The 27,427-nt window shown below is 40.9% G+C and overlaps 1 protein-coding gene and 1 long non-coding RNA gene across 3 annotated transcripts; one reads left to right on the top strand and one right to left on the bottom strand.

The window, feature by feature from the left end:
* Positions 1–3,655: 3,655 nt before the first annotated feature.
* LOC135523983 (uncharacterized) lies at positions 3,656–9,109 on the bottom strand. Its single transcript, XR_010452893.1, has 3 exons — positions 8,932–9,109; positions 4,914–5,022; positions 3,656–3,971 (listed from the first exon to the last, which is right to left on the bottom strand). It is a non-coding gene; the product is annotated as an uncharacterized LOC135523983 (long non-coding RNA).
* Positions 8,267–14,836, top strand: LOC135523982 (histone H3.3A). Of its 2 annotated transcripts, none has more exons than XM_064951049.1 (4): positions 8,267–8,424; positions 9,258–9,404; positions 9,487–9,640; positions 13,738–14,836. In XM_064951049.1, the coding sequence occupies exons 2-4, from the start codon at positions 9,277–9,279 to the stop codon at positions 13,864–13,866; spliced, it is 411 nt and encodes a 136-aa protein (XP_064807121.1). In that variant the 5' UTR covers positions 8,267–8,424; positions 9,258–9,276; the 3' UTR covers positions 13,867–14,836. The 2 variants fall into 2 exon arrangements, with proteins under 2 accessions (XP_064807121.1, XP_064807120.1); XM_064951048.1 differs by having other exon boundaries at positions 8,268–8,424; positions 9,240–9,404.
* The last annotated feature ends 12,591 nt before the right edge of the window (positions 14,837–27,427 follow it).

Below are 27,427 nucleotides of genomic sequence, written 5' to 3'. Positions count from 1 at the left end.
GGAGAGACGCTCTCGGATGCGGTGCAGCCAGCGGGTTTCTCCACACATCGCGCCGACAGAAACAAACACCTTTCTGGTAAGAAGAGGGGTGGGGGTGTATGCCTTATGGCTAACGAGGCATGGTGCGATGACAGAAACATACAGGAACTCAAATCCTTCTGTTCACCTGATTTAGAATTCCTCACAATCAAATGTAGACCGCATTATCTACCAAGAGAATTCTCTTCGATTATAATCACAGCCGTATATATCCCCCCCAAGCAGACACATCGATGGCTCTGAACAAACTTTATTTAACTCTTTGCAAACTGGAAACCATTTATCCGGAGGCTGCATTCATTGTTGTTGGGGATTTTAACAAGGCTAATCTGAAAACAAGACTCCCTAAATTTTATCAGCATATCGATTGCGCAACCAGGGGCGGAAAAACCTTGGATCACTGTTACTCTAACTTCCGCGACGCATATAAGGCCCTGCCCCGCCCCCCTTTCGGAAAAGCTGACCACGACTCCATTTTGCTGATACCTGCCTACAGACAAAAGCTAAAAAAAGAAGCTCCCACGCTGAGGTCTGTCCAACGCTGGTCTGACCAAGCTGACTCCACACTCCAAGACTGCTTCCATCACGTGGACTGGGACATGTTTCGTATTGCGTCAGGCAACAACATTGACGAATACGCTGATTCGGTGTGCGAGTTCATTAGAACGTGCGTTGAAGATGTCGTTCCCATAGCAACGATTAAAACATTCCCTAACCAGAAACCTTGGATTGATGGCAGCATTCGCGAGAAACTGAAAGCGCGAACCACTGCTTTCAATCAGGGCAAGGTGTCTGGTAACATGACTGAATATAAACAATGCAGCTATTCCCTCCGTAAGGCTATCAAACAAGCTAAGCGTCAGTACAGAGACAAAGTAGAATCCCAATTCAATGGCTCAGACACAAGAGGCATGTGGCAGGGTCTACAGTCAATCACGGACTACAGGAAGAAATCCAGCCCAGTCACGGACCAGGATGTCTTGCTCCCAGGCAGACTAAATAACTTTTTTGCCCGCTTTGAGGACAATACAGTGCCACTGACACTGCCTGCAACGGAAAAATGCGGTCTCTCCTTCACTGCAGCCGAGGTGAGTAAAACATTTAAACGTGTTAACCCTCGCAAGGCTGCAGGCCCAGATGGCATCCCCAGCCGCGCCCTCAGAGCATGCGCAGACCAGCTGGCTGGTGTGTTTACGGACATATTCAATCAATCCCTATACCAGTCTGCTGTTCCCACATGCTTCAAGAGGGCCACCATTGTTCCTGTTCCCAAGAAAGCTAAGGTAACTGAGCTAAACGACTACCGCCCCGTAGCACTCACTTCCGTCATCATGAAGTGCTTTGAGAGACTAGTCAAGGACCATATCACCTCCACCCTACCTGACACCCTAGACCCACTCCAATTTGCTTACCGCTCAAATAGGTCCACAGACGATGCAATCTCAACCACACTGCACACTGCCCTAACCCATCTGGACAAGAGGAATACCTATGTGAGAATGCTGTTCATCGACTACAGCTCGGCATTCAACACCATAGTACCCTCCAAGCTCGTCATCAAGCTCGAGACCCTGGGTCTCGACCCCGCCCTGTGCAACTGGGTACTGGACTTCCTGACGGGCCGCCCCCAGGTGGTGAGTGTAGGTAACAACATCTCCTCCCCGCTGATCCTCAACACTGAGGCCCCACAAGGGTGCGTTCTGAGCCCTCTCCTGTACTCCCTGTTCACCCACGACTGCGTGGCCACGCACGCCTCCAACTCAATTATCAAGTTTGCGGACGACACAACAGTGGTAGGCTTGATTACCAACAACGACGAGACGGCCTACAGGGAGGAGGTGAGGGCCCTCGGAGTGTGGTGTCAGGAAAATAACCTCACACTCAACGTCAACAAAACTAAGGAGATGATTGTGGACTTCAGGAAACAGCAGAGGGAACACCCCCCTATCCACTGGAACAGTAGTGTAGAGAGTAGCAAGTTTTAAGTTCCTCGGCATACACATCACAGACAAACTGAATTGGTCCACTCACACAGACAGCACCGTGAAGAAGGCGCAGCAGCGCCTCTTCAACCTCAGGAGGCTGAAAAAATTTGGCTTGTCACCAAAAGCACTCACAAACTTCTACAGATGCACAATCGAGAGCATCCTGGCGGGCTGTATCACCGCCTGGTACGGCAACTGCTCCGCGCTCAACCGTAAGGCTCTCCAGAGGGTAGTGAGGTCTGCACAACGCATCACCGGGGGCAAACTACCTGCCCTCCAGGACACCTACACCACCCGATGTTACAGGAAGGCCATAAAGATCATCAAGGACATCAACCACCCGAGCCACTGCCTGTTCACCCCGCTATCATCCAGAAGGCGAGGTCAGTACAGGTGCATCAAAGCTGGGACCGAGAGACTGAAAAACAGCTTCTATCTCAAGGCCATCAGACTGTTATACAGCCACCACTAACATTGAGTGGCTGCTGCCAACACACTGACACTGACTCAACTCCAGCCACTTTAATAATGGGAATTGATGGGAAATTATGTAAATATATCACTAGCCACTTTAAACAATGCATACGTATATACTGTACTCTATATCATCGACTGCATCCTTATGTAATACATGTATCACTAGCCACTTTAACTATGCCACTTTGTTTACATACTCATCTCATATGTATATACTGTACTCGATACCATCTACTGTATCTTGCCTATGCTGCTCTGTACCATCACTCATTCATATATCCTTATGTACATATTCTTTATCCCCTTACACTGTGTATAAGACAGTAGTTTAGGAATTGTTAGTTAGATTACTTGTTGGTTATTACTGCATTGTCGGAACTAGAAGCACAAGCATTTCGCTACAATCGCATTAACATCTGCTAACCATGTGTGTGAGACAAATAAATTTGATTTGATTTGATTGCAGCCCCTTGCCTTAGTTGGTAGGTAGTTGCCTATCCCATCAGGTTAAGAGCCTCCTGCCTTACTAGGCCCCAAATTAGCTGCACTAGGATCACAGTCTCCAGACACACAGTCCACAGCTCTCTAGCCCACCAGGCTTTGAGCCTCCTGCACTGCTAGGCCACAAGTAACCTGCGCTAGGTTCTCAGTCCTCAGCCCTTGTCTGCTCTCAGTCCCTAGTACTAGGTCCTCAGTCTCCAGCATTAGTCGGCCCACAGTCCGTAGCCCAGGTGGGTCATCAGGCTCCTGCCCCTATAGGCTCAAAGGTACCAGTTTCTCCATTAGGCCCAGCGCTCTACTGCTGTTCTAGGCCTCTTTCAGTTTCCCTGTCAGGTCCAGAGTCAGTTTCCCTGGCAGGCCCAGATTTGCTGTCCTAGTCAGGCCCAAAGTTATTAACACTTGGCTCCCAGCCCTCAGCCGTTCTAATTTCGCTGTCTCCAGCTCTCGTCGGCCATCAGTCCACTGCTCCACTAGGCTATAGGTTCTCTGCCCCACTAAGTCGGCAGCCTCTGCCCTCAGTTGGTCCGCAGCCTTGACAAAACCCCCTGGTCTGCCACAAAAAGTAGAGATGGTCGTAGATTGATGCAACTTCAGTGAATTCATGCGAAGTGAGGATATTTATGCAAATACATTTTATTAATCAAAAGGTTTACAATACATAGTCAAACCATGACCAGTAGCATTATCATTACCAAAGCAAATAACTTTATTAAGACTCTCAAAATAGTTTCTCAGAGCAAATCAGAGGAAGTTGAAGCAGAACTCTTCATTAGCAGAGGTGAAGACCAAAGTTGAGTTCTCCTGGTTCTACACACTTGTGTTTGGAGTCTGTGCCTGAAAAGTATCTTGTTGACTCCTTGCATCGGAATTTATGGGTATTTAAAGTGTCTGTCTTATTGTCTGCTTTCCTGTGGAAAACGGACATCTTAGCAGGGTCTGCCACTGCTTTGACATGAGCTGATGTCATTGCTGAAAGAGAAAAAGAGAATGCTTAGTTGCCACATTTCTATGCCACATATTTCGATCTATCATTGGTCGTATTTCTAGTCTACTGAATTTAGTGTTTGTTTTTCACCTAAGCCTGGTTAAATTTGAACTTTTATTTGTCTTGCTGTAGGGGAGAGTGGGGTAAGTTCACAATCAGAATTACTCTAACAAGGGAAATATAATCTTTCAACAACAAAAAGTTGTGTACAAAACATTAAGACTGATCTGGTGAATCAAGGTGAAAGCTATGATCCAATAATGAGGTTAAATCCACTTTAATCAGTGTAGATGATGGGGAGGAGAAAGGTTAAATAAGGATTTTTAAGCCTTGAGACAATTGAGACATGGTTTGTGTATGTATGCCATTCAGAGGGTGAATGGGCAAGACAGACTTAAGTGCCTTTGAACAGGGTATGGTAGTAGGGGCAAGGCAAACGGTTTGAGTGTGTCAAGAATTGCAACGCTGCTGGGTTTTTCACGCTCAACAGTTTTCCGTGTGTAACTCAATATTAGGAAGGTGCTCTTAATGTTTTGTACAATCAGTATATTTGAGGACGGTGTGTATCCCTGGAAATAATCAGAATTCATGTTAACATTACAGTTTTGAAACAGAGCTTGTCCAACAGAGTGGCATCTTGGCACAACTTACCCCCTGGGTATGGGGTATGCTGAATCGTGGGACACAGTAAATTAAGCTGCCTGCCTACAAATGTCTGTACTGAATTAAATATTACCACTACCTTTTTAAAACCATGTCTATCTTTATTTCCCAAACACAATTCAACACAATCACTTTTTTTTGTCATTTTAAGCATATTTTAACACAGGCTTAAAATCTAACAAACACTTTGTTTTTTTAAACACTTAACATATGCCATTGCCCTTTTGTTTCCTCATATCCCAGCAATAATGCCTTGCCATTACCCTCTGCTGCTGTTGCCCCCTCAGGGAAGAAGTAGAAAGTGAAAGAGATATTTCTCTGCTCTGCTTTGTTGGTTCTTTTGGGCAGTGTCATTCACCCGAGGCTCAACGTCTGCTCCAAAACAATAACAGACACAAACACATGCAGAGACACAGTATTAAATCACACTACAATGCATAAGTATGTCAAGGAATTTCTTGTAATTACTTTTTGTGTCCTAACTATGACCAGTGTCTTATACTCTGTCATGATTCCCTCAGCCCCAGCCATTTCCAGATGACAACTCTGAAGACACTCCTGCTGTTAGCTCAAATGACATGTAAATTGCTGCAGAAAGATTTTTATCAAAGCTTAACACCAGGTGCATAAAGTGTCACTAGCTACAGTGACTGCAATGAATGCATTACAGGACTTTCATGAATGATCAAAGCACTGTGTTTGCACCTTTATGGAAGTGTAGGACAGTCCCTTCAGAAAGTATTCACACGGCTTGACTTTTTCCACATTTGTATGTCTTACAGTGGAATTAACATGGATTGAATTGTCATTTTTTTGTGAATGATCTACATAAAACACTCTAATTTCAAAGCGGTAGATAAATTCTAACATTTGTAAAAAAAAAGTATAAGTATTCAACTTCCTGACTCAATACATGTTAGAATCCCCATTGGCGGAAATTACAGCAGTGAGACTTTCTGGGTAAGTCTGTAATAGCTTTCCACACCTGAAATGTGCAACATTTGCCCTTTAGTCATTAAAAAATTATTCTAGCTCTGTTAAATTGGTTGTTGATCATTGCTTGACAACCATTTTCAAGTCTTGCCATAGATTTTCAAGCAGATTTAAGTCAAAACTCTTACTCGGCCTCTCAGAATCATTCACTGTCTTCTGGTTAAGCAACTCCAGTGTAGATTTGGGCTTGTGTTTTAGGTTATTGTCCTGCTTAAGGGTGAATTAATCTCCAAGTATCTGGTGGAAAGCAGACTGAACAAGGTTTTACTCTAGGATTTTCCCTGTTCTTAGTTCCATTCAATTATTTTTACCTAAAAAAACCTCCACAGTCCTTAAGGATTAAAAGCATACCCATAACATATTGCAGCCACCACTATGCTTGAACATATGGAGAACGACACTAATGTGTTGTATTGGATTTGCCCCAAACATAACGCTTTGTATTCTGGACAAAAAGTTAGTTGCTTTGACATATTTTTTGCAGTATTACTTTAGTGCCTAGTTGCAAACAGGATGCATGTTTTGGATTTTTTACAATTCTGTACAGGCTTCCTTCTTTGCACTGTCAATTAGGTTAGTATTGCGGTGTAACTACAATGTTGTTGATCCATCCTCAGGTTCTCCTATCACAGCCATTAAACTCTTAACTGTTTTAAAGTCACTATTGCCCTCATGGTGAAATCTCTGAGCGGTTTCCTTCTTCTCTGGCAACTGAGTTAGGAAGAACGCCTGTTTCTTTGTAGTGACTGGGTGTATTGATATTCCATCCAACGTGTAGTTAATAACTTCACCATGCTCAAAGGGATATTCAATATCTGATTTTTATTTTATTTTACTCAATGTCTGCATTGAAAAACCTCCCTGGTCTTTGTGGTTGAATCTGTTTGTAATTCACTGCTCGACTGAAGGACCTTACAATTAAATCAAATGAAATGTTATTGTCATGGTTAGCAGATGTTAATGCAGATGTAGCATAATGCAATTATCTGTATGTGTGGGGTACTGAGATGAGATTCATTCAAAAATCACGTTAAACTGTCAAGGTATGTATAAAGGGGAAGTCGGGTGCAGGAAAGCAGAGTATAATAAATAAAGCGCACTTTATTATAGTTCCAAACCGGGAGCACAGAACAATAAAGTACAACGCGAAAGAACATCGCTTGACAAGAAAACAATTACACACAAAACATGGGAAACAGAGGGTTAAATACAATTAGATTGATTGGGGAAATGAAAACCAGGTGTGTATGAAAACAAGACAAGACAAATGGATATATGAAAAATGGAGCGGCTTCGGCTAAAAAGCCGGTGACGTCGATCGCCGCCCGAACAAGGAGAGGAGCCGACTTTGGTGGAAGTTGTGGCATAAACACTATTATTGCACACAGAATGAGTCCATGCAATTAAGTGACTTGCAAATGTTAACTCCTGAATTTATTTAGTTTTGCCATAACAAAGGGGTTGAATACGTATTGATATTTCAGCTATTCATTTAAAAAAAAAATCAAACATTTCGAAAAACATAATTCCAAATAGACATTATGGGGTACAGTGTGTACGCATGTGGAAAAAGTCCAGAGGTGTGAATACTTTCTGAAGGCTTTGAAAAATGCACAATGCTATTTCAAGCAGCCAAATTACTAACGTAAACTCACCCCATTCAGTACAAATGTGCGCAAACGCAATATTCATTCGAGGCTACAAAGAAAACTAATCGGACTGTAGCGACTGTGTTGACGTCAAAATCGGGGGTGTGAACTAGATTTCTATTCAAGCGTTGATCGACATGATAATGGCTCTATAGTATTGGAGAAAAGTTGAAAAAACTGAACCTCCGTTACATCTTTCCGTGTCATGTCGTAACGTACAGCACGCATAAAGCAACTATTTCTGTCTTACAATCTCTCTCCACCAGGTGTAGCACTTATATCATCTTTTAAAAACAAGAAATGGACAGTGACGGGGTAAGGGGGGGATACCTAGTCATTTTTTGCGTCATCATTGCATGCGATCATCATTCTCAAAGATGCTGTTTACTTCTAAGATGACTTTAGCACCGCCCTAAAAACCCGATTGAAATTCAACACAAACCTTCAAATTATAAACTCTTTATAGAGTTGTATTTACATTTTAGAGGCGATAAGGTGATAAATTAGACAGATTGAGTGAAAAAAAAGCAATTTTCCCACACAACATCTCTCCTTCTCACTATCACTCAAATAGCTTCGTTTCCCACCCGACGGGGCTCAAAGGGGAGAAATTGTGCTTTACAATGATATTGACATAACAGTTGATCTGGAAGTAGTACGTTTTTGGGGCGCTAAAAATAAGGGCAATTGTACGGACCAAGGCGATGTACGAGTTTACGTGTACTATGTGTCAGTCTTTCTTCGATAGGAATGCATCAACCTTTTTTTTTTTTACATGTTTTCGTTATTTCGACCAGTAAAAGTTTCCAAATAATTTTGTTTGCACTATTCAGATTTTTGTTGCTAGATGCCAGTTTCTATATAGGAAATGAACCACAAAGTATTATATTTATTAAACTACGCCTTTTAGAAATGCCTCGGCGTCGTAGTGCGTCATTTTGGTTTGACCAATACATATGCGTTTTGCTGGTGCTTGTGGGCAGGTCTACAAATTAGACGTCAAGAAAAGTATAAATACAAATACCATTTCGTGTTCAAAATTCTACGAAACTGTAAAAGGAACGGTGTTTCTGGCGTCTAAAAACATTGTAGTAGTTGTTTTGTTCGCAGTTAAGCAAGCTAAATGCACTAGGTAAGTGTTTTGTGATTGTTCATATTGAAATATAGTTAGCCCAAACTATTTGTATCTGTTGTTGGTAGCTAATTAACGTCACGCGTTAGCTAAAAACAGGTGGTTTGTGTGGGTACTAACGTTAGCTTGTCAACCTGGCTTATTTAGCTATCCGAGTTAACTAGGTACTGTATGTAACTTAAATAAACCAGGCCTTGCAGGCAACTTTGAAATACTACATGGCTAGCTAAGGTGGCTAACGTTACATTGAAGATAACGTTATTCAAGCCATCATAACGAAGTTGCAACCTCTAACGGCGTTAGTGTAGACATTTTAACTATTGTTAACGTTTGGCATTTCTCAATTTTAGTGTTTAGCTTGATACTTGTTTGGATGTTAATACTAACAGTACCTAGCTGATTTTAGAACCAAGATGGGGCTTACAATCGGACGTAGCTAGCTACCTAACGTTAAATTGTCTGCTAGTGCGTGATAGAATAATGCTACTTTCAGTTGAACTGCCATACCGGTTTAGAAAGATGTCGTTCTGCGTCCAATGTGTTTAAACATCCTGTGTTGCTAGCTAGCCGACTGGGTGGGTGGGGTCTCGGTTAACTTCTTGGCGCCTTTAGCCTTATGAAGCTAGTAGTAGCCTTTTGGCTTTTTTTTATGGTGTAACGTTAGTTGCATGCCTGCTGATATATGGATCACCATTTAGTTGGCTGTCTAATGCAACCACTACGATTGGTTTCAAAACTCGAGATATTAAATGTGCTGGCCATCAGTAACCATGTTTATTGAGTATTGACGCCACGTGGTTTCTTGTGCATTTTAGAATTTCACCTGTTTTCAGATAAGTCTACAAGTGAGCTATGGCACGTACCAAGCAGACCGCCCGTAAATCCACTGGTGGAAAAGCACCCAGGAAACAACTGGCCACCAAGGCTGCAAGGAAAAGTGCGCCATCTACTGGCGGTGTGAAGAAACCTCACCGATACAGGTAACGCTTCTCACCTGGACCGTTCTCAATTTGCTGCAACAGGACACTTCTTGGCATGCTTACTGTGTGTGTGTGTGTGTAGGCCGGGTACAGTGGCTCTGAGAGAAATTCGTCGGTACCAGAAATCCACTGAGCTGCTGATCAGAAAACTGCCTTTTCAGCGGCTGGTCCGTGAGATTGCCCAGGACTTCAAGACAGACCTCCGCTTCCAGAGTGCTGCCATTGGTGCTCTGCAGGCAAGTTAACCATAGGCTCTGGGTTGATTTTGGATAGGTGTAGTCGAGAGTTTCTGTTTTTGCCCAAAAAGCCTGTTGCAGCTGGAAAAAGAAAAAAACAAATAGCTAAATAGTGGTTTTATGCATTACTGGCAATTCCAGTCGATTTAAATACATTAGACATATGCTTATTGGTCTATTGTTACTATAGGTTAATTTGCATAATTCTTTGCGATTAAATTGACCTGTATTTTCTTTAGTTATTGACCTAAAGAACTGTATAAAGAGCCTATTTTTGCACTGATTTCTTGCATGTCCTAAGCTGGTTGCTGCTGGAGTGAAATATAATTTAAAAACTAGTCGTTGCACAATTCTAAGTGCTATTGTGCGTTGAACAGTTTTGTGCGCAACTAAAGAATATATTTCTCAACTGCCAACTGAAGCGTGCCTCCCATTCAAGTAAATGCTATCAGCCCATCACCCACCACCATTTCTCAAGACACTTATCTTGCTTCAAAGTAGCCTATAGGCATAAGATGACCATGGCAAAGTGGATGCAATAATTTTATCAGTTTTAAGGTTGGGGAAAGTTAGCAATTTATCTTAACATTTCCTACTCTAAGTGCAGTTAGGATTTTCATATGTGTAGTTTAGTTTTCTTTCTCAATCAGTCATGTTAATCATAAACCTGAGTTCAAATGACAGTAGTCAGTTTGCTTAACTTTCAGATATCACCAACCTCTGCCATATGGACACAGTGGCGTGCCGTGGGCCTGGGGGCTCGGCCTTCAGTGAGGTCCTACACAGTCCCACCCGAATTAATCCACCTCTTATTACCATCATTATGATGCCATGGCTCTAGACACTATACATTTAGACAGAAACGCAGTATAAAACTAGGCGTTGCGTCACCTTGAAATTGACATTTTTATTCATAGAATTGCAGGGGAAGAGTACAATACCTTTTCATTGTGCAGCTCCCGTTGCCCTGTGCGCTTGTTCGTTGAGCTGTAGATCCACTCGGGTGTCCCCAAAAGTTTTCAAAAGCACCATTGCTTGTAAGTGCCCAGCCGTGTCTCATTGCTGCCTTGGTTAGACAACTCAAGTTTGCAAAGCCAGTGTGGCTCCAAACACCAAATCTATCACTTGCAAATAATAGGCATTCCCAGCCTGTGAGCCATTGATAGCGCTCGTAGTTGGAACTTTGAAAGTGGCGAACGAACCCCTTTCCCGCCTGTGACAGGCTTTGTAGCGTCGGCATTGGGCGACCTCTCCTGACAATGTCTAACTTTTCTTGAAAAGTTTGTCTTGAGAATGGCGTTATAATTATATCCTTGACCAAATCGATATCTTCTCCTCCCGCCATTGTGGGTTAAAGAAACAGCTTAGTAGTACACAAATGAGTTAGTTTATCAAATTCAGTTTCCTAGTTCTGAGGTTTGTATAGGACCTGCCTCTCAATATTGGTAATCCAATCCAAAAGACGTGCATGCACTACGCCTGCTAGCTGGCTCCTGTGTAACACTGGAGCCAGCCAGCAGGCGTACAATAGCCAACTCTAAAGCTGATTGGTTGACACTAAATTTTCATTTCCATTCACTTTAAGCCTCAAGCGCCCGCACTGTTGATTCTGAAGGCCTGAGGGCAGATTTTAGACCCCTGGCAACACATGATGGCTGAATATGATTGGATGAAATCAACCTGGGGCTGGAAGCAGTGCAACCAAGAGGAAGGCTATGAAATGAAGAGTATAACTCTAACTCTGGGGAATAATTTAATACATATTTGTGGGAAAATATATAAATAAATAAAAATTATATTCTGATGTTTAGGCCAGCAGAGAAGGCCTTGCTGGCCCTGACGGCCCACCACTGTATGGACACAGATACTAGAGGTCGACTGATTATTGGACCAAAAAAGCAGACGCAGACATTCATTTGTAATAATGATCATTTCAACAGTACTGAATTAACACTATTTTAACTTAGTATAATACATCAATGAAATCAATATAGTCTCAAATAAATAATTAAACGTGTTCAATTTGGTTTAAATAATGCAAAAAGTGTTGGAGAAAGTAAGTGCAATATGTGCCATGTAAAACAAAAAAAGCTAACGTTTAAATTCCTTGCTCAGAACTTGAGAACATATGAAAGCTGATGGTTCCTTTTAACATGAGTCTTCAGTATTCCCAGTTAAGAAGTTTTAGGTTGTAGTTATTATAGGACAATTTCTCTCTATACCGTTTGTATTTCATATACCTTTTGACTATTGGCTGTTCTTATAGGCACTATAGTATTGCCAGCCTAATCTCGGGAGTTGATAGGCTTGAAGTCATGAACAGCGCTGTGCTTCAAGCATTGCTTAGAGCTGTTGGTAAACGCAGGAAAGTGCTGTTTGAATGCTTACGATTCCGGCTGCTGCCTACCACCGCCCAGACTGGTCTATCAAATCATAGCCTTAATTATAATATGATAAACACACAAATACGAGCCTTCGGTCATTTAATATGGTCAAATCCGGAAACTATAGTTTCAAAAACAAAACGTTTATTCTTTCAGTGAAATACGGAACCGTTCTGTATTTTATCGAACGGGTGGCATCCCTAAGTCTAAATATTGCTGTTACATTGCACAACCTTCAATTTTATGTCATAATTATGTAAAGTTGTGGCAAATTAATTACTGCGTTTGTTAGGAAGAAATGGTTTTCACACAGTTCGCAACGAGCCAGGCGGCCCAAACTGCTGCATATATCCTGACTGCTTGCACAGAACGCAAGAGAAGTGACACAATTTCCCTAGTTAATATTGCCTGCTAACATGAATTTCTTAACTAAATATGCAGGTTTAAAACAATATGTACTTGTGTATTGATTATAAGACGGGTATTGATATTTAAGTACATTTTTGCAACTGCAATGCTTTTTTTTCATGACTACGCTTGTTAAATCATCACCCTTTTGGTGAAGTACGCTGTGATTCGATGATAAATTAACAGGCATTTCATTGATTATTTGCAACGCAGGACAATCTAGTTCAACTAGTAATCTCATCAAATCATTGATCCATTGGCAGCTAAATAAATGAGTGCACGGAACTCGTAGCCTCTAACTTCTATTGCGCTTTCATGCTGAGGACTGATTATTGATGGCGGTTGTTGGAAATATTTTTCTGTGAGGAACAAGTTTTAACTGTAAAATGACTAATGCATACATTAACAGAAATTGTAACCAAATGACAGCTTAACGGTACATTTACTAAAGTCAAAGGGCAAACAATTTACACTGAATTGGTGGGAGGCAGCTGAGCAATTCTGTAGAGACTTGACCATCTTCGCCACACACCCCTCCCCTTCTCCCAACATTTTAAAATTCTACTCCAGACAGCTTCACACATTGAAGATTTTCACGACAGCTGTAACACAATCAGCTAGGTCTTATTGCCCTGCGTTTACCAAATTGCAGATGTTCCAAATAGGCATCGGCCTATGTGCTTGTGATTTTGAAACGATCCACAGCAACAACAAAACATTTAAGATGCCAATGATCCTCAGTTCCTCTGTGGCCAAGTCATGCTTCCTGGTGACGTGTCGAATGGTCTTATTCCTCTAAGTACCATTGCCATTTATTACCATTCCCTATTGGGCCCAACCCTATGCCATTAATCCTGTTCTATTGGTTTTCATATTTACTTCCATTGTCCAGAAGCAAAAGGTACAATCCTAGTCATATTAGCAACCCATCCAAGTTGAATCTTTAGATTCCCCTGCTTTCTAACTTGACAATGCAGTTTTATTGGTTGCTGTGATAAATTAGTTGGTTTTCTGTTAAGATGCATTGCTATATTCTGAGCACTGTGGGTGGATGCCCTAATGGGTTATGAATACGTGTCCGGTAAATTTCTCTTTCCCGAACACGTTGTCGGGGAAACGTAGTTTAGTCCCATTGGCTGTTGATCTAACATGGGTAGACAACCCAGGCAGTGGTGTGCCAGAGTAGCCTTAGTCCTAATTATGCAACAGGTAAATGATGACTTGGTTAGCTGCTGCTGCTGCACTTAAGTTAATATGTACTGATGCCAATAGATTCTGATTATGGGCTTTTCTCTCCCCATACAGGAAGCCAGTGAGGCATACCTTGTTGGCCTGTTTGAGGACACCAACCTATGTGCCATCCATGCCAAGAGGGTCACCATCATGCCCAAAGACATCCAGCTGGCCAGGCGAATCCGAGGCGAGCGTGCATAATATGAACTCTTGAAGGGAAGGTGGGTGGGATTGGCTGGGGTGTTCAACCATAAATTACTATGCTGGACAAAAAAATGTGTAAATGCAACAATTTCATTGCTTTTACTGAGTTCTTAAGGCAATCAGTCAATTTAAATAAATTCATTGGGCCCTAATCTATAGATTTCACATGACTGGGTACAGGTATGCATCTGTTGGTCACAAATACCTTAGAATGGGACTCAGGATCTCATCAGTTGAGCATTCAAATTGCCATCAATAAAATGCAATTGTTTCTGTTGTCTGTAGCTTATGCCTGCCCATACATAACCCCACCATGGCGCACTCTGTTCTCAACATGGACATCAGCAATGGTTGAGGCCGGTTGGATGTTCTGCCAAATTCTCTTAAATAATGTTGGATGGGGCTTAGCGTAGAGAAATCAACATTCAATTCTCCGGCAATAGCTCTGGTTGACTTTCCTGCAGTCAGAATGCCATTTTCATGCTCGCCCATCTTGCAACATCTGGCATTGACAACTGCGTATTTTAGATTGGCCTTTATCCCCAGCACAAGGTGCCCCTGTGTAATGATCATGCTGTTTAATCAGCTTCTTGAGATGCCACACCTGTCAGGTGCATGGATTACCTTGGAAGATGAGAAATGCTCACTAATGGGGATGTAAAACAATTTGTGCACAAAGTTTAAGATTTTAGTGTAAAATATCTGGGTCATTTTATTTCAGCTCAAACTTGGGACCAAATTGTTATTTTTGTTCAGTGTATGTAGTTTTTGTATGGTTTCATTAGTAGAATAATAGCTTGGTTTATAGTACATGAGTAGCAAGTTTCATGCAAAAACATTTCTAATCTTTTCTCTCAGGTTTTGAAACTTTTTTTAAATTGTTAGTTTATACTTTTAGGTCATAATGTAGTATGCATATCACATTATGGCCATTTGTTGTAAATAAACTTTCCACTACCTCACTTGACTACCTTGTTTTTGGTTTATAACCCTCATTTATGCAAATTCTGTGCTGAGCTATACTTTCTTAGCCATGGCTGAGGCAAAATTGACTATGCCCAGGATTGGCATTTTGTTGATTAGTGAGATGTTAAGTACAAGGCTCTGCATTAACATTTTTAAAACTAAGAGTCTACAAGGCATTGCTTCAAATACACATCCAAAGACTACATCTTCTGCAAAATTACATCTATAATTCATATTGTACACATTGGTTTCCATCCTCTAGGTACATTGACTTTAATACAAAACCTAGTAGGCTCATGGTTCTCACCCCTTCCCAGACTTGCACAGTAATTATGATGGGTTGGAGGACATCTTCCAACCTAACAGAGCAGATTGTCTACCCAATCAAAGGATCAGAGAATGAATCTAGTACTGAAAGCTTAAGCTACAGCTAGCTAGCACTTCAGTACATAAAATGTGAGTAGTTGACTCGGAGGGACAATTTTTGAAATGTATTTCTTCAAAAATGAAGGATGAGAGGGACCGTTGGCTAGCTAAATTTCTTGGTACAGTGCCTTCGGAAAGTATTCAGACATCTTGACTTTTTCCACATTTTGTTACGTTACAGCCTTATTTGAATATTTATTACCGCAATGTATTTTTTACAAATGTATTGTAAACAAGGTAAGTATTACGACCTCTTGCAACTCGAAATTGAGCTCCGGTGCATCCTGATTTTATTGATCATCCACCTGTGGTCAATTCAATTGATTGAACATGATTTGGAAAGGCGCACACCTGTTTAAGGTCCCACAGTTGACAGTGCATGTCAGAGCAAAAACCAAGCCATGAAGACGAAGGAATTGTCTGTAGAGCTCCGAGACAGGACTGTCGAGGCACAGATCTGGGGAAGGGTACCAAAAAATGTCGGCAACACTGAAGGTCCTGAAGAACACAGTGGTCTCCATCATTCTTAAATGGAAGAAGTTTGGAACAACCAAGACTCTTCCTAAAGCTGTCCGTCTGGCCAAACTAAGCAATCGGGGGAGAAGGGCCTTGGTCAGGGAGGTGACCAAGAACCCGATGGTCACTCAGAGAGCTCAAGTTCCTCTGTGGAGATGGTTGTCCTTCTGGAAGGTTCTCCCATCTCTGCAGCACTCCACTATTCAGGCTCCAGAGTGCTCAGGTCCCCCGACTGTAGTGAAGGTTTACCTTCCCACAGGGCAAGGACCCTAAGCAAGCAGCCAAGTCAACGCAGGCGTGGCTTCGGGACAAGTCTCAATGTCCTTGAGTCGCCCGGACTTGAACCCGATCGAACTCTGGAGAGACCTGAAAATATCTGTGCAGCAACGCTCCCCATCCAACCTGACAGCGTGAGAGGATCTGCAAAGAAGAATGGGAGGAACTCTGTGCCAAGCTGTAATCGCTGCCAAAGTGCTTCAACAAAGTACTGCATAAAGGGTCTGAATACTTATGTATATCAGTTTTCTATTTAATACGTTCGCAAAAATATCTAAACCTGTTTTTGCTTTACAATTATGGGATATTGTGTCTATTGAGATTTAATAATACATTTAAAAAAAAAAATGCATATTAGAATAAGGCTAATGTAAAACATTTGAAAAAAGTCAAGGGGTCTGAATACTTTGAATTTACTGTATGTAAATATTTGCACATTGTTTCCACCAACACTTCAATAATTAATTTTACTGACACAAGATCCCACCTTGTCCAGCATATTGTGTTTTCAACATTTCGAAAGGTTGAACGAAAAATGTTTCCATCAGTCCTGTCATGACATTTTTATCTGACATGTACTTTAGGGACATATCAACATTTTACTGGGTTCGAGGGGCTGGTCCAACTCAAGGTGGCATAAAAAATGCACTGCCCTTCCAAAGTAAAACATTTTGACATGACACTCCCCTTATACTGTAAAAGAATTTGAACAAATTGCAATTTTTTTCATAACCATCGTTGTAGGCCAATTTTGAACGAAGAGCCATTTGGGAGCCAAATATCCAGTCTATTCCAGTGTTTCTCAATTCTGCTCCTGTGGATCCAAAGTGCACATTTTTGTTTTTTGCCCAAGCAATCACACATTCCACTCAACTAATCAACTCCTATTTTACATACTTTGGGAAAGGTGTGGAGAATCTGGACCAATGGAGTCTGCTGAGGGGAGGACTGCTCATAAATGGCTGGAACGGAGCGAATGGAATCAAACTCATGGAAACCATGTATTTGATACCATTCCATTTATTCTGCTCCAGGCATTACGACAAGCCTGTCTTCGTCAACTTAGGTGCCACCAACCACCTGTGATCCGGACATATCCTACGATTGCAACTCTGTAGTTAAGTAGCCCTGCTTATGGCATTATAAAATATACACCTACATTTTACAATATCACTGATTTCCAGTGGAAGAACTCAAGAGGTGGGACTCTCTTCAAACTCAATATACAAATAATACATAATCTGAAGAAAAGACTAAGAGACAAAAATGGTCAAGCTGCAGTTTTTATACCCCCACACAAAACACAGTATCAAGGTACAGTAATTGGCTACAGTTTACACAAATATATTAGCTAAAAATGCCAACATCGGTATCGGCCCGATGTCTAGTTTAACGGCGATGTGCAAAACCAATGTGCATACTTATATAAGGTCATGATGATTGTAATGACACCACGTGTAACACAGCATCCCTAACCTAGCCCACAATGTGCTGTGTGGATTGAGCAGTCAACAAGTCATGCAGTCATTTGAAAGAGAAAGAGATTTTCAGCGAGACAACTAAAAGGCGTAATCCATTAACACCAAAATAATGGAATTCACTGCCCTTGACAATCAACCGTTCTCTGTCGTGGGTGATGTTGTACAAAGTGCGCTAGTTTTCAAACGTTGCCCTACCGGAGTTACACAATACAGTCACTGCTATTAGCTTCACCACTGACATTTGGACCAGTGATATCAGCCCCACGAGCAGCTGAGTCTGACAACACAGTGGGTCGTTGAGGATTTCGTACTGAGCAAAGTCGTATTGCATGCTCATGAATATGATGGTTGTCATACCGCTGCTGCCATTTCAATGGCATTTGAGAACATGTTAGAAGCTTGAACATACTACCAAGCTCCATTCGAACAACTGACTCGAGAAATAAGCTCATCAGCTGTGCCTGCAGCAGACGTGATACCCTTTGTCATGGCATTGAAACGCCTGCTCAACAAAACTGCCGACACAGGCTGTGAACAAGTGATTCGGTGGCATTCTCTCTTTACTGTGTTGCCACCATGCTCGATGCTAGGTACAAGGATCACTACTTTGATGCAGTCAAGAAACAGGGTTTATGTGAAATATTACATACACAGCTAGACAAGATGGAAACGTACACAGTGACTGTGCGCACCGAGGAAGAGAGACCACAGACGGAGCTGTAACTTCACTACTTGACATGTATGATGAAATCCTAGTTGAGGATGAAACGACTGAACAAATGAACAATGAAACAGCACAGCAAGTAAGTGAAAGAAATAGGGTTTGATTATGTTTGACTGGTAATGGGGACATACGTAAATGCCAACATATTAACTTTTTGGTCAGTGTGTGTGTGTCTGCGTGAGTGCAATCTTTATTTAATTAGGCAAGTCAGTTAGAACAAATTATTATTTACAATGACGGCCTACCCCGGTCAAACATAGACGACTGGGCCAATTGTGAGCCACCCTATGGGACTCCCAATCATGGCTGGATACGATACAGCCTGGATTCGAACCAGGGACTGTAGTGATGCCTCCTGCACTGTGTTAACTATTTAACTGCACTAGAATTCTTAAAACGTTGCTAAATTTTTAAAGATCTGTTATTGGTATCATTTTTTGGGGCAAGGAACAATAATTTGATATTGGTATCGGCCAAAAATGTAATATCGGTGCTCCACTAGTTGAGATGCTATCAGCAGTGGTGTAAACTAAAGTACCAGTACTTAAAGACGCACTCCAGGATCTTAAGCACAACAAATGTGTAACATAGTACGAATTGGATTCGTAACATATCATAGGAATTGCACACAAAAAAATGGATGACGTAGTACACAAGTTTATGACCTGGTACACAAAAAAATGAAAATGGTCCAATTCACACATTTATCAAGACAACATCCCTGGTCATACCTATTGCCTCTGTCCTGGCGGACTCACTAAACGCAAATGCTTTGTTTGAAAATGATGTCTGAGTGTTGGAGAGTGCCCCTGACTATCCATAATAATTAAAAAATAATATTATTGTGCTGTCTAGTTTGCTTAATATAAGTAATGTGAAAGGATTTCTATTTTTACTGTTGATACTTAAGCATATTTAAAACCAAATACTGTCAGACTTTTACTCAATGAGTATTTTACTGGGTGACTTTCATTTTTACTTCAGTCATTTTCTATTAAGATATCTTTACTACTATTCAAGTATGAGAATTGGGTAGTTTTTCCACCACTGGCTATTGGTGCACTATAATTACAAGTACCCCTCAATATAAACTTCATTATAACTAGCCAAGTTCTATGTAACACCTAGTAATTACATTGTACTTATGCAGATATTACATGTACTGGGGTGTACTCTTGTATTTATTCTCCCACTTGGCATCGTGCTTCCACAAGCTTTTAAATTGAGGGACAGGTTCTCAGTATGGGTAATGTACTGTATAGGTACACAAGTTTAGTTACAAGTTAGTATTCCTCAAGATACACTTAATTTTAACTAGCTAAATCCTGTGTAACAATTAGTAATTACATTGTACTTAGGCAATGTCACGACTTCTGCCGAAGTTGATCCCTCTCCTTGTTCAGGTGGCGTTCGGCGGTCGACGTCACCGGCTTTCTAGTCACCACCGATCCATGTTCCATTTTTGTTTTGTCTTTATCATACACACCTGGTTTCCATTCCATTAATTATGTTCCTTATTTAACCCTCAGGCTTCCCTCTCTGTTTTGTGCATTATTGTTGGTCATATGGGTTTGTGTTTTTTGTGCTCTGGATTATTGTGTTTTCCTTGTTGGAATATTGCTTATATTTTGAGTACATTTCAGACTATTACTCATATCTGTGTCCTGCGCCTGACTTCGCATTTTCCCACTCACCAACACCCTCACAGGCAAACATTACATCTGCTTTGAAATAGTGTCCTATTCCTCATCTGGGATGAAAACTTGTATTAAACCTGTTTTCGTTAGCTCAACCAAGTTAACCCAGATGGTATGTTTTTTGGGGTGGGAAAAGTGCTAGCAACAACGTTGACGAGATATATTTTGAACAGTGCACATTCATGATTAATTAGAGCCTATTGAACATAAACTATAATCTCTCAGACACCCAGCACACCCACAAGGGATCCCAACAATTGTCATAGTTGTTAATGACTCTGATGCATCTGAGAAGACGCAAAAGACTAAGTAGGTGAATTTAGTGGAAACCTGACTATTTGCAATAAGCATGGTAACAAGCATTCATTGTTATACTTCTGTAATTACAGACCACAATTACTACCAGGTAGTTATTACATTGTAACTATACGTCGTTACAGTTAACTACAGTATTGTTAGTGTAATTACAATAAGGACCCTTTAAAAGGAAGTGTTACCATGTTTTGCATTTACTTTACCGAACCTAAATATGCTGCACTTTCAGCAAATTCTAAAACATTGTCTTCTCTGAATTTTTTTAAAACTACAGTATGTATGCCTGCTTACAGTTGTAGCCTACACACTTCAATGTGAAATATCAACTGTCTGTTCACGTGTTAAGTTCTACTGTATGTTATAAACTGCGCTGCCTTTCAGATGCATAAAGCAAAAACTTGAAGTTATAATAGGTTATCTAATAGGCCCAATGAAATGAGATATGTGCATGGTAATTTGTTTTTTGGCTACTTCGGAAATATTGTGCATGGGAGAAACCAGCACTGTATAAGCAATTTGGAAGTACGCACAGTACGCACAGAACATTGCTCTGGGAACCGAAAGGGGTATCAGTTTCAAGGTCTCAGCTTTGAGAGAAGAAGCCCCATCAGTCACATGCAGGAACCAACTATTAATAATGAATAATGTAAATCGTGCTTATATGACTTGTTTTGTATAGCAGTATATAAGGACAAAGGGAACGCCCATTTCAGAGTTTTCATCAAACTTGGATTGAATTTGTGAACCTCTCTGACCGTGATAATAAAGGTTGATTCATTTACATTGAGTTTGACTCCTTAGTGGTGAATTTTCACAACATTTAACATTACAGTATTCAGACGTAGCCTACAAATGTCAATGGCAATGGTGAACCGTCTGTTCTATTGTTAAACTGCACGTCGAATGAGATCACATAAAGCAAAATACTTTAAATAGCTTATCTAGTGACCACTGTGAAGTGGGTCCAATTAGATGATAGATACAGTGGGGGAAAAAAGTATTTAGTCAGCCACCAATTGTGCAAGTTCTCCCACTTAAAAAGATGAGAGCCTGTAATTTTCATCATAGGTACACTTCAACTATGACAGACAAAATGAGAAAAAAAAATCCAGAAAATCACATTGTAGGATTTTTAATGAATTTATTTGCAAATTATGGTGGAAAAAAAGTATTTGGTCAATAACAAAAGTTTATCTCAATACTTTGTTATATACCCTTTGTTGGCAATGACAGAGGTCAAACGTTTTCCGTAAGTCTTCACAAGGTTTTCACACACTGTTGCTGGTATTTTGACCCATTCCTCCATGCAGATCTACTCTAGAGCAGTGATGTTTTGGGACTGTTGCTGGACAACACGGACTTTCAACTCCCTCAAATATTTTCTATGGGGTTGAGATCTGGAGAATGGCTAGGCCACTCCAGGACCTTGAAATGCTTCGTATGAAGCCACTCCTTCATTGCCCGGGCGGTGTGTTTGGGATCATTGTCATGCTGAAAGACCCAGCCACGTTTCATCTTCAATGCCCTTGCTGATGGAAGGAGGTTTTCACTCAAAATCTCACGATACATGGCCCCATTCATTCTTTCCTTTACACGGATCAGTCATCCTGGTCCCTTTGCAGAAAAACAGCCCCAAAGCATGATGTTTCCACCCCCGGGCTTCACAGTAGGTATGGTGTTCTTTGGATGTAACTCAGCATTCTTTGTCCTCCAAACACGACGAGTTGAGTTTTTACCAAAAAGTTCTATTTTGGTTTCATCTGACCATATGACATTCTCCCAATCTTCTTCTGGATCATCCAAATGCTCTCTAGCAAACTTCAGACGGGCCTGGACATGTACTGGCTTAAGCAGGGGGACACGTCTGGCACTGCAGGATTTGAGTCCCTGGCGGCGTAGTGTGTTACTGATGGTAGGCTTTGGTACTTTGGTCCCAGCTCTCTGCAGGTCATTCACTGGGTCCCTCCGTGTGGTTCTGGGATTTTTGCTCACCGTTCTTGTGATCATTTTGACCTCACGGGGTGAGCTCTTGTGTGGAGACCCAGATCGAGCGAGATTATCAGTGGTCTTGTATGTCTTCCATTTCCTAATAATTGCTCCCACCGTTGATTTCTTCTAACCAAGCTGCTTACCTATTGCAGATTCAGTCTTCCCAGCCTGGTGCAGGTCTACAATTTTGTTTCTGGTGTTCTTTGACAGCTCTTTGGTCTTGGCCATAGTGGAGTTTGGAGTGTGACTGATTGAGGTTGTGGACAGGTGTCTTTTATACTGATAACAAGTTCAAACAGGTGCCATTAATATAGGTAATGGGTGGAGGACAGAGGAGCCTCTTAAAGAAGAAGTTACAGGTCTGTGAGAGCCAGAAATCTTGTTTGTTTGTATGTGACCAAATACGTATTTTCCACCATAATTTGCAAATAAATTCATTAAAAATCCTACAATGTGATTTTCTGGATTTATGTTATCATTTTGTCTGTCATAGTTGAAATGTACCTATGATGAAAATTACAGGCCTCTCTCATCTTTTTAAGAGGGAGAACATGCACAATTGGTGGCTGACGAAATACTTTTTTGCCCCACTGTAGATCGGACGAATGGTAGCCTATCCTAACTTGCTGTATACCTACAGGCTATTTCGAGAGTATGAAACCATCACAGTCAGAAAAGGTGAGGAATTTATTCTGCGATGATCATGGAAATTAAATAATCTGAGAAAAATAAATAAACTTTTTCTATAATGTAAATATTTAAAAAATGATTTTCGCTCTTCTCACAAATGATAGCATCTGTTATTATATATAGCTACTTGTTATTTTGTTTTGAATAAGTCATTATATATTCCCCATTTGCGCAAGGCAACTTTTGTCTTCTTGCAATGCAATACTTCAGCCAGTAGAAATTGTGCGTACGCATGGTTTGAAGTTTGCAGTAGAATAAGCACATTCTCATGTCAAGTTCAGTTGTTTATAAATGCCAACTTCTGCCAAAAAAAACTGATGCACGTGTCAGGGGTTCGCCTAGGGGTCATGATAGGGGGTGTACCAAATGTTTGATGTATTATAATAATTGATTATGTTTATGTGGTATTAATAAAAGGGGAGGTGTTATAAGACCCCAGACTACAGATTATAACAATATATATACATTATGAGGTTTATTGTTCCACAGTACTTTTCTCGTCTCTCTGCCTCCTATAAAGAAACTATCTGTGAAATCTGTGACTGTGAAGACAGACCTCTGCAGGGGAGTGTACAAGATAAGAGATTAGTTAGACATTCCACTATAAATCAACTTGGACATTTACTGCTAAGCTTTTAGATAACACTAAAAGTATTGTTTATATAGCTGTGTCTGCATGGTTTTGGTCTCATGAGTAGAAGGTAATGACTTAGACAGTGACATCACTAAGGCTGGACTTCGGGTTTAATAAAATAACTTGGACCCTTGACTATTTTGCAGAATTTACTCGGAAACATGCGTGTTATGTTCCTGTTGTCAACTTCTGTCTGTAATTGCATTAAAGGTTTTTGAATGATTTAACTAAAGATATTGTCAGAATGATAATTTCACCAATGAGCCAATGATTGACAATGAACAAGAAAATTAACCCCAACACACGCATGTTTTGTGCGTATGTGTTACGGATACAAGTATCCTGTGTGTGTGTGTATCCTGCGTGTTTCTTTTCTCTCCTTCTCCCCTCACAGGTGAAAATCATCACTCCCCAATCAGTCACCAATCATCAATCAGAAGACACACCTCCTCCTGTTTCCTACCCAATCACCGTTCCTTTCCCTTTGTTTAAAAACCCTGTCAGTTGTTTGCTCTAGAGCTCAATCTCTCTGTAAATGCCATGTCTGTAGGTCTCTCTGTTTCACGCTCTCTTTGTGTATTGACCTCTCTTTTGTTTGAGCACCTCCATAGCACTTTGTCATCACCTGTGAGTATTGTTTTTGGTTATGGTGTTTGCAGGTGGGAAAAGGGGGAACCAAGACAAGTCGCCCATGGGCATACACTACCCGTAGGTAAACTTTGTTAAATACACTAGTTAGAACTGGGTGGACCACCCACTGTATTTTTGGTTAGTTAGTTAGCTGTTGTTAAAGTAGGCTAGTCTAGCTTCGGGGTGTTTTTGAATACTTATTATTTCTTTCCTTGGGTCCAGCTCAGCCCCTTTCCCTGCTCCCCCCATTACCGTGTGTTTATTAATAAACCCTGAGTTTGACGGTAGATTTCAGTTGTCGTAGTTATTTCGTCATCACTTTTACTTTGTCACTATTAGAATTTGTATGCGTAATGTTAAGGGTCTCATTACCCCCCCTAGACTGTCGGGCCAAAAGGGATTCGTAACAGTATGCAATGCTTATAAATGAGGCCCCAGGTGAAGTTGCCCTACCTCTTGTGAAGTGTAGCTTATTAAGATTATTGGAGCATCTCTCAATAGTATATATGACAGGAAACTAAGTGTATGTCGCGCATCACTACTTCACAGGAGAGGCATTTGAACATTAAACAAATGCCTTCAGGATGTGCCTTAATAAGAAATGTGTATACTATCTGTAAATACAATTAAAATAATACAATTATGAGCCGAATTGGTTTAGCCATGGAAAAAGCCAGGAACATTCCCACTAGCCATGATTGGATGAGATAATGGTTGGGCTGGAGAGGGTGTTGAAAAGAGAACCCACACAGAAGGTTGTTGTATAAAACACCTGTCTCCAGATTACATCTTCAAACTAAGGGCAACCATAGCATCCATGGCAGAGAGGGAGAAGCGTTCATCCATGTATACGAGTAAGAGTCTTGCTAGCTACATTTTCAGATATTAAATGTTTCTAATTTTGTCAGAAAGTTGTTTTTATTACAAGTTAAAGCATACCGTTAGCTGGCTAACGCTAGCTGGTCGTTAGCTAATGTTACATGTATGATCTGTGTAGTAATATTATTTGTGTCTCAGAGCCATTTGTATTGCTAGTTATAGCCTAATGTTAGCTAACTAGTTAATATTGAACCTAGCTAGTTGGTTAGCTTTAGCTACCTGTAGATTCATGCAGGGTAGTAACATTATGAGTCGGGATGATGGTTCATTGTTTAGCTAGCTAGCTACATGTCGAAACAAGACTCCACTATGCAAGTAACCATTTCACTGTACCTTTTACACCTTCTGTATCCTTTGCATGTGACAAATAAACTTTGATTTTATTTGATATGTGTGTTTACCAGAGACGGTAATGTGAAGTGTTAGAGTTGTGTAAATTCGAATCTGGTATCAGGATAAATATAACAATGAGTCACAGATTTTATACTATGTATTTTTTATTAGCTAAGTAATAAATGGCAAATGCAACTTTCGTATATATGGGCTCTCTGTAATACCACGCAGGGCAGAACAGAGAACTGACAGGATGTATGTAAACTGTATTCTTTATACTGTGATAGACAGTACCAACCCGTCTGTTGGCCTATCACAGTAGAGACTGGGCGTGGTTTAAACTTGCTCAGCCTATTGCAGGCACACAGGCGGGTCCCCGCCTCTTGGCGCTTCTGTTGATAGATGTAACTGTTGCTCTTGAAGAACATCCAGGCTCTCATGCTCCATACCGTTATCTCGCACCTGGCTCCTGTTATCTAACAAAAGACCGCTTTTTCTCGCAACACCCCGCTCTGAATGTGCCCCCCTCTCAACTAATTTGAACAGTTCCTGTCTTCATGCTTCTCTGTATTTTTCCATCATGAGAAAGTCCCATGGCCCTGATACTTTTAACAATGTTTCAAGTCAGCTATGTTGCATAACACATACATACATCCACACAAGCCAACAGCAGATAATATTCAATCATATATATGGTAATGGCTATAATGTAAAATACAGGATCCAACCGAAGAACAACATGACCTGCACCAGAGTCAAATTTAGGATATAACGTTGGGCCTACGAGACAGTGTCCAAATTCTAAAATTCTCAGGTCGAATGCCCTGCTTTTATTTTGTCACACTCAGAACCGTAAGCTATATTCTGTAATTAGCTCGCCATTTACTTGTAAATAATGATATTTTTGTGGATTTATTTTCCTGTAATAACTAATAAAAAATGTACTAAAGTTAACTACGACGTTGCCAGCTATATGATATGGTCATTGTTTGATTTGACTAGCCAGCTAACTTAACGTTAGCTAGCTAGCTAACAAGCTAGAAATGAACCAAAACATTGTTTAGAAAGTTGCTTTTAGTTGCCCGGTTTGCTAGATTGACATATACTAAATCCATTTTTAAACAGATGGTTTATTGGTGTTAAAATACACCAGTTATACTATTTTGGACCAGCAGGCTGCTGAAGTCATGCAGCCTGTTATTTTTATGTTTATACGTCTTCATAATGACAACGACAAGTTTGATATCAGACAACAATAAAAATGTTCATGTCGTCACTGGGACAACTGTATACGGCCATGTATGATATGCCATTTTCTAACTCCGAGTCCCTACTTTTATCCAATGTAAAAATGCATTTTATCCAAATGCTTCTACATAACACTGAATTGAGCCGGTTGGTCACATTGGTAAGTGTTTGAATTGTTGGAAATCAGAGTCCTGTGCTGTTTTTATTTTTATGGGACATTGTTGCTCTGAATCAACTGCCTGTCATTGACTGCGCTTGGGCTAAACTCGATGAGACGCCCTTCAATAAGATGATAGGCAGTCATCCTCAGTTGCAGGCAACCCAGTGAACTATGTCAAGCCCTGCAAGCTGTCTTGTGTGGAGGCTTTTGCTGCACATTCTGCATTGTAGGCAAGGCTTGAGTTATTCTGCAGTTAATTCATAACCCGTGGTATCGTATCGCATGATCCATTACATTTACCTGGATAGAAGATTTTACGTAAAATGCTCATCTATACAAATGAATTGGTTTTACCATCAGATTTGTAGTGATAAGTGTTGGCAGTGTCATGATCAATCGGGAATTAGCATGTCTGAAATGCAGGCTTTTGGGACCTGGCCATGATTCTGCTGAGGAAGTTTAAGTGGGGGACAATGCTGGAGCACTATGCAACTTGCCAGTCAGAGGAGCTGCTGGCTGTGGAGAAAGCATACCTCAATATCCCTTCTGAAGAAGTGGAGTTCGGTAATTTACTGTAAGGTATGTTTTGGGCCA

This window comes from Oncorhynchus masou, chromosome 31 (assembly GCF_036934945.1).
Source record: "Oncorhynchus masou masou isolate Uvic2021 chromosome 31, UVic_Omas_1.1, whole genome shotgun sequence".
Lineage (NCBI taxonomy): Eukaryota > Metazoa > Chordata > Actinopteri > Salmoniformes > Salmonidae > Oncorhynchus > Oncorhynchus masou.
Note: the sequence above shows the minus strand (reverse complement) of the source record. Positions and strands in the feature narration are given on the sequence as shown.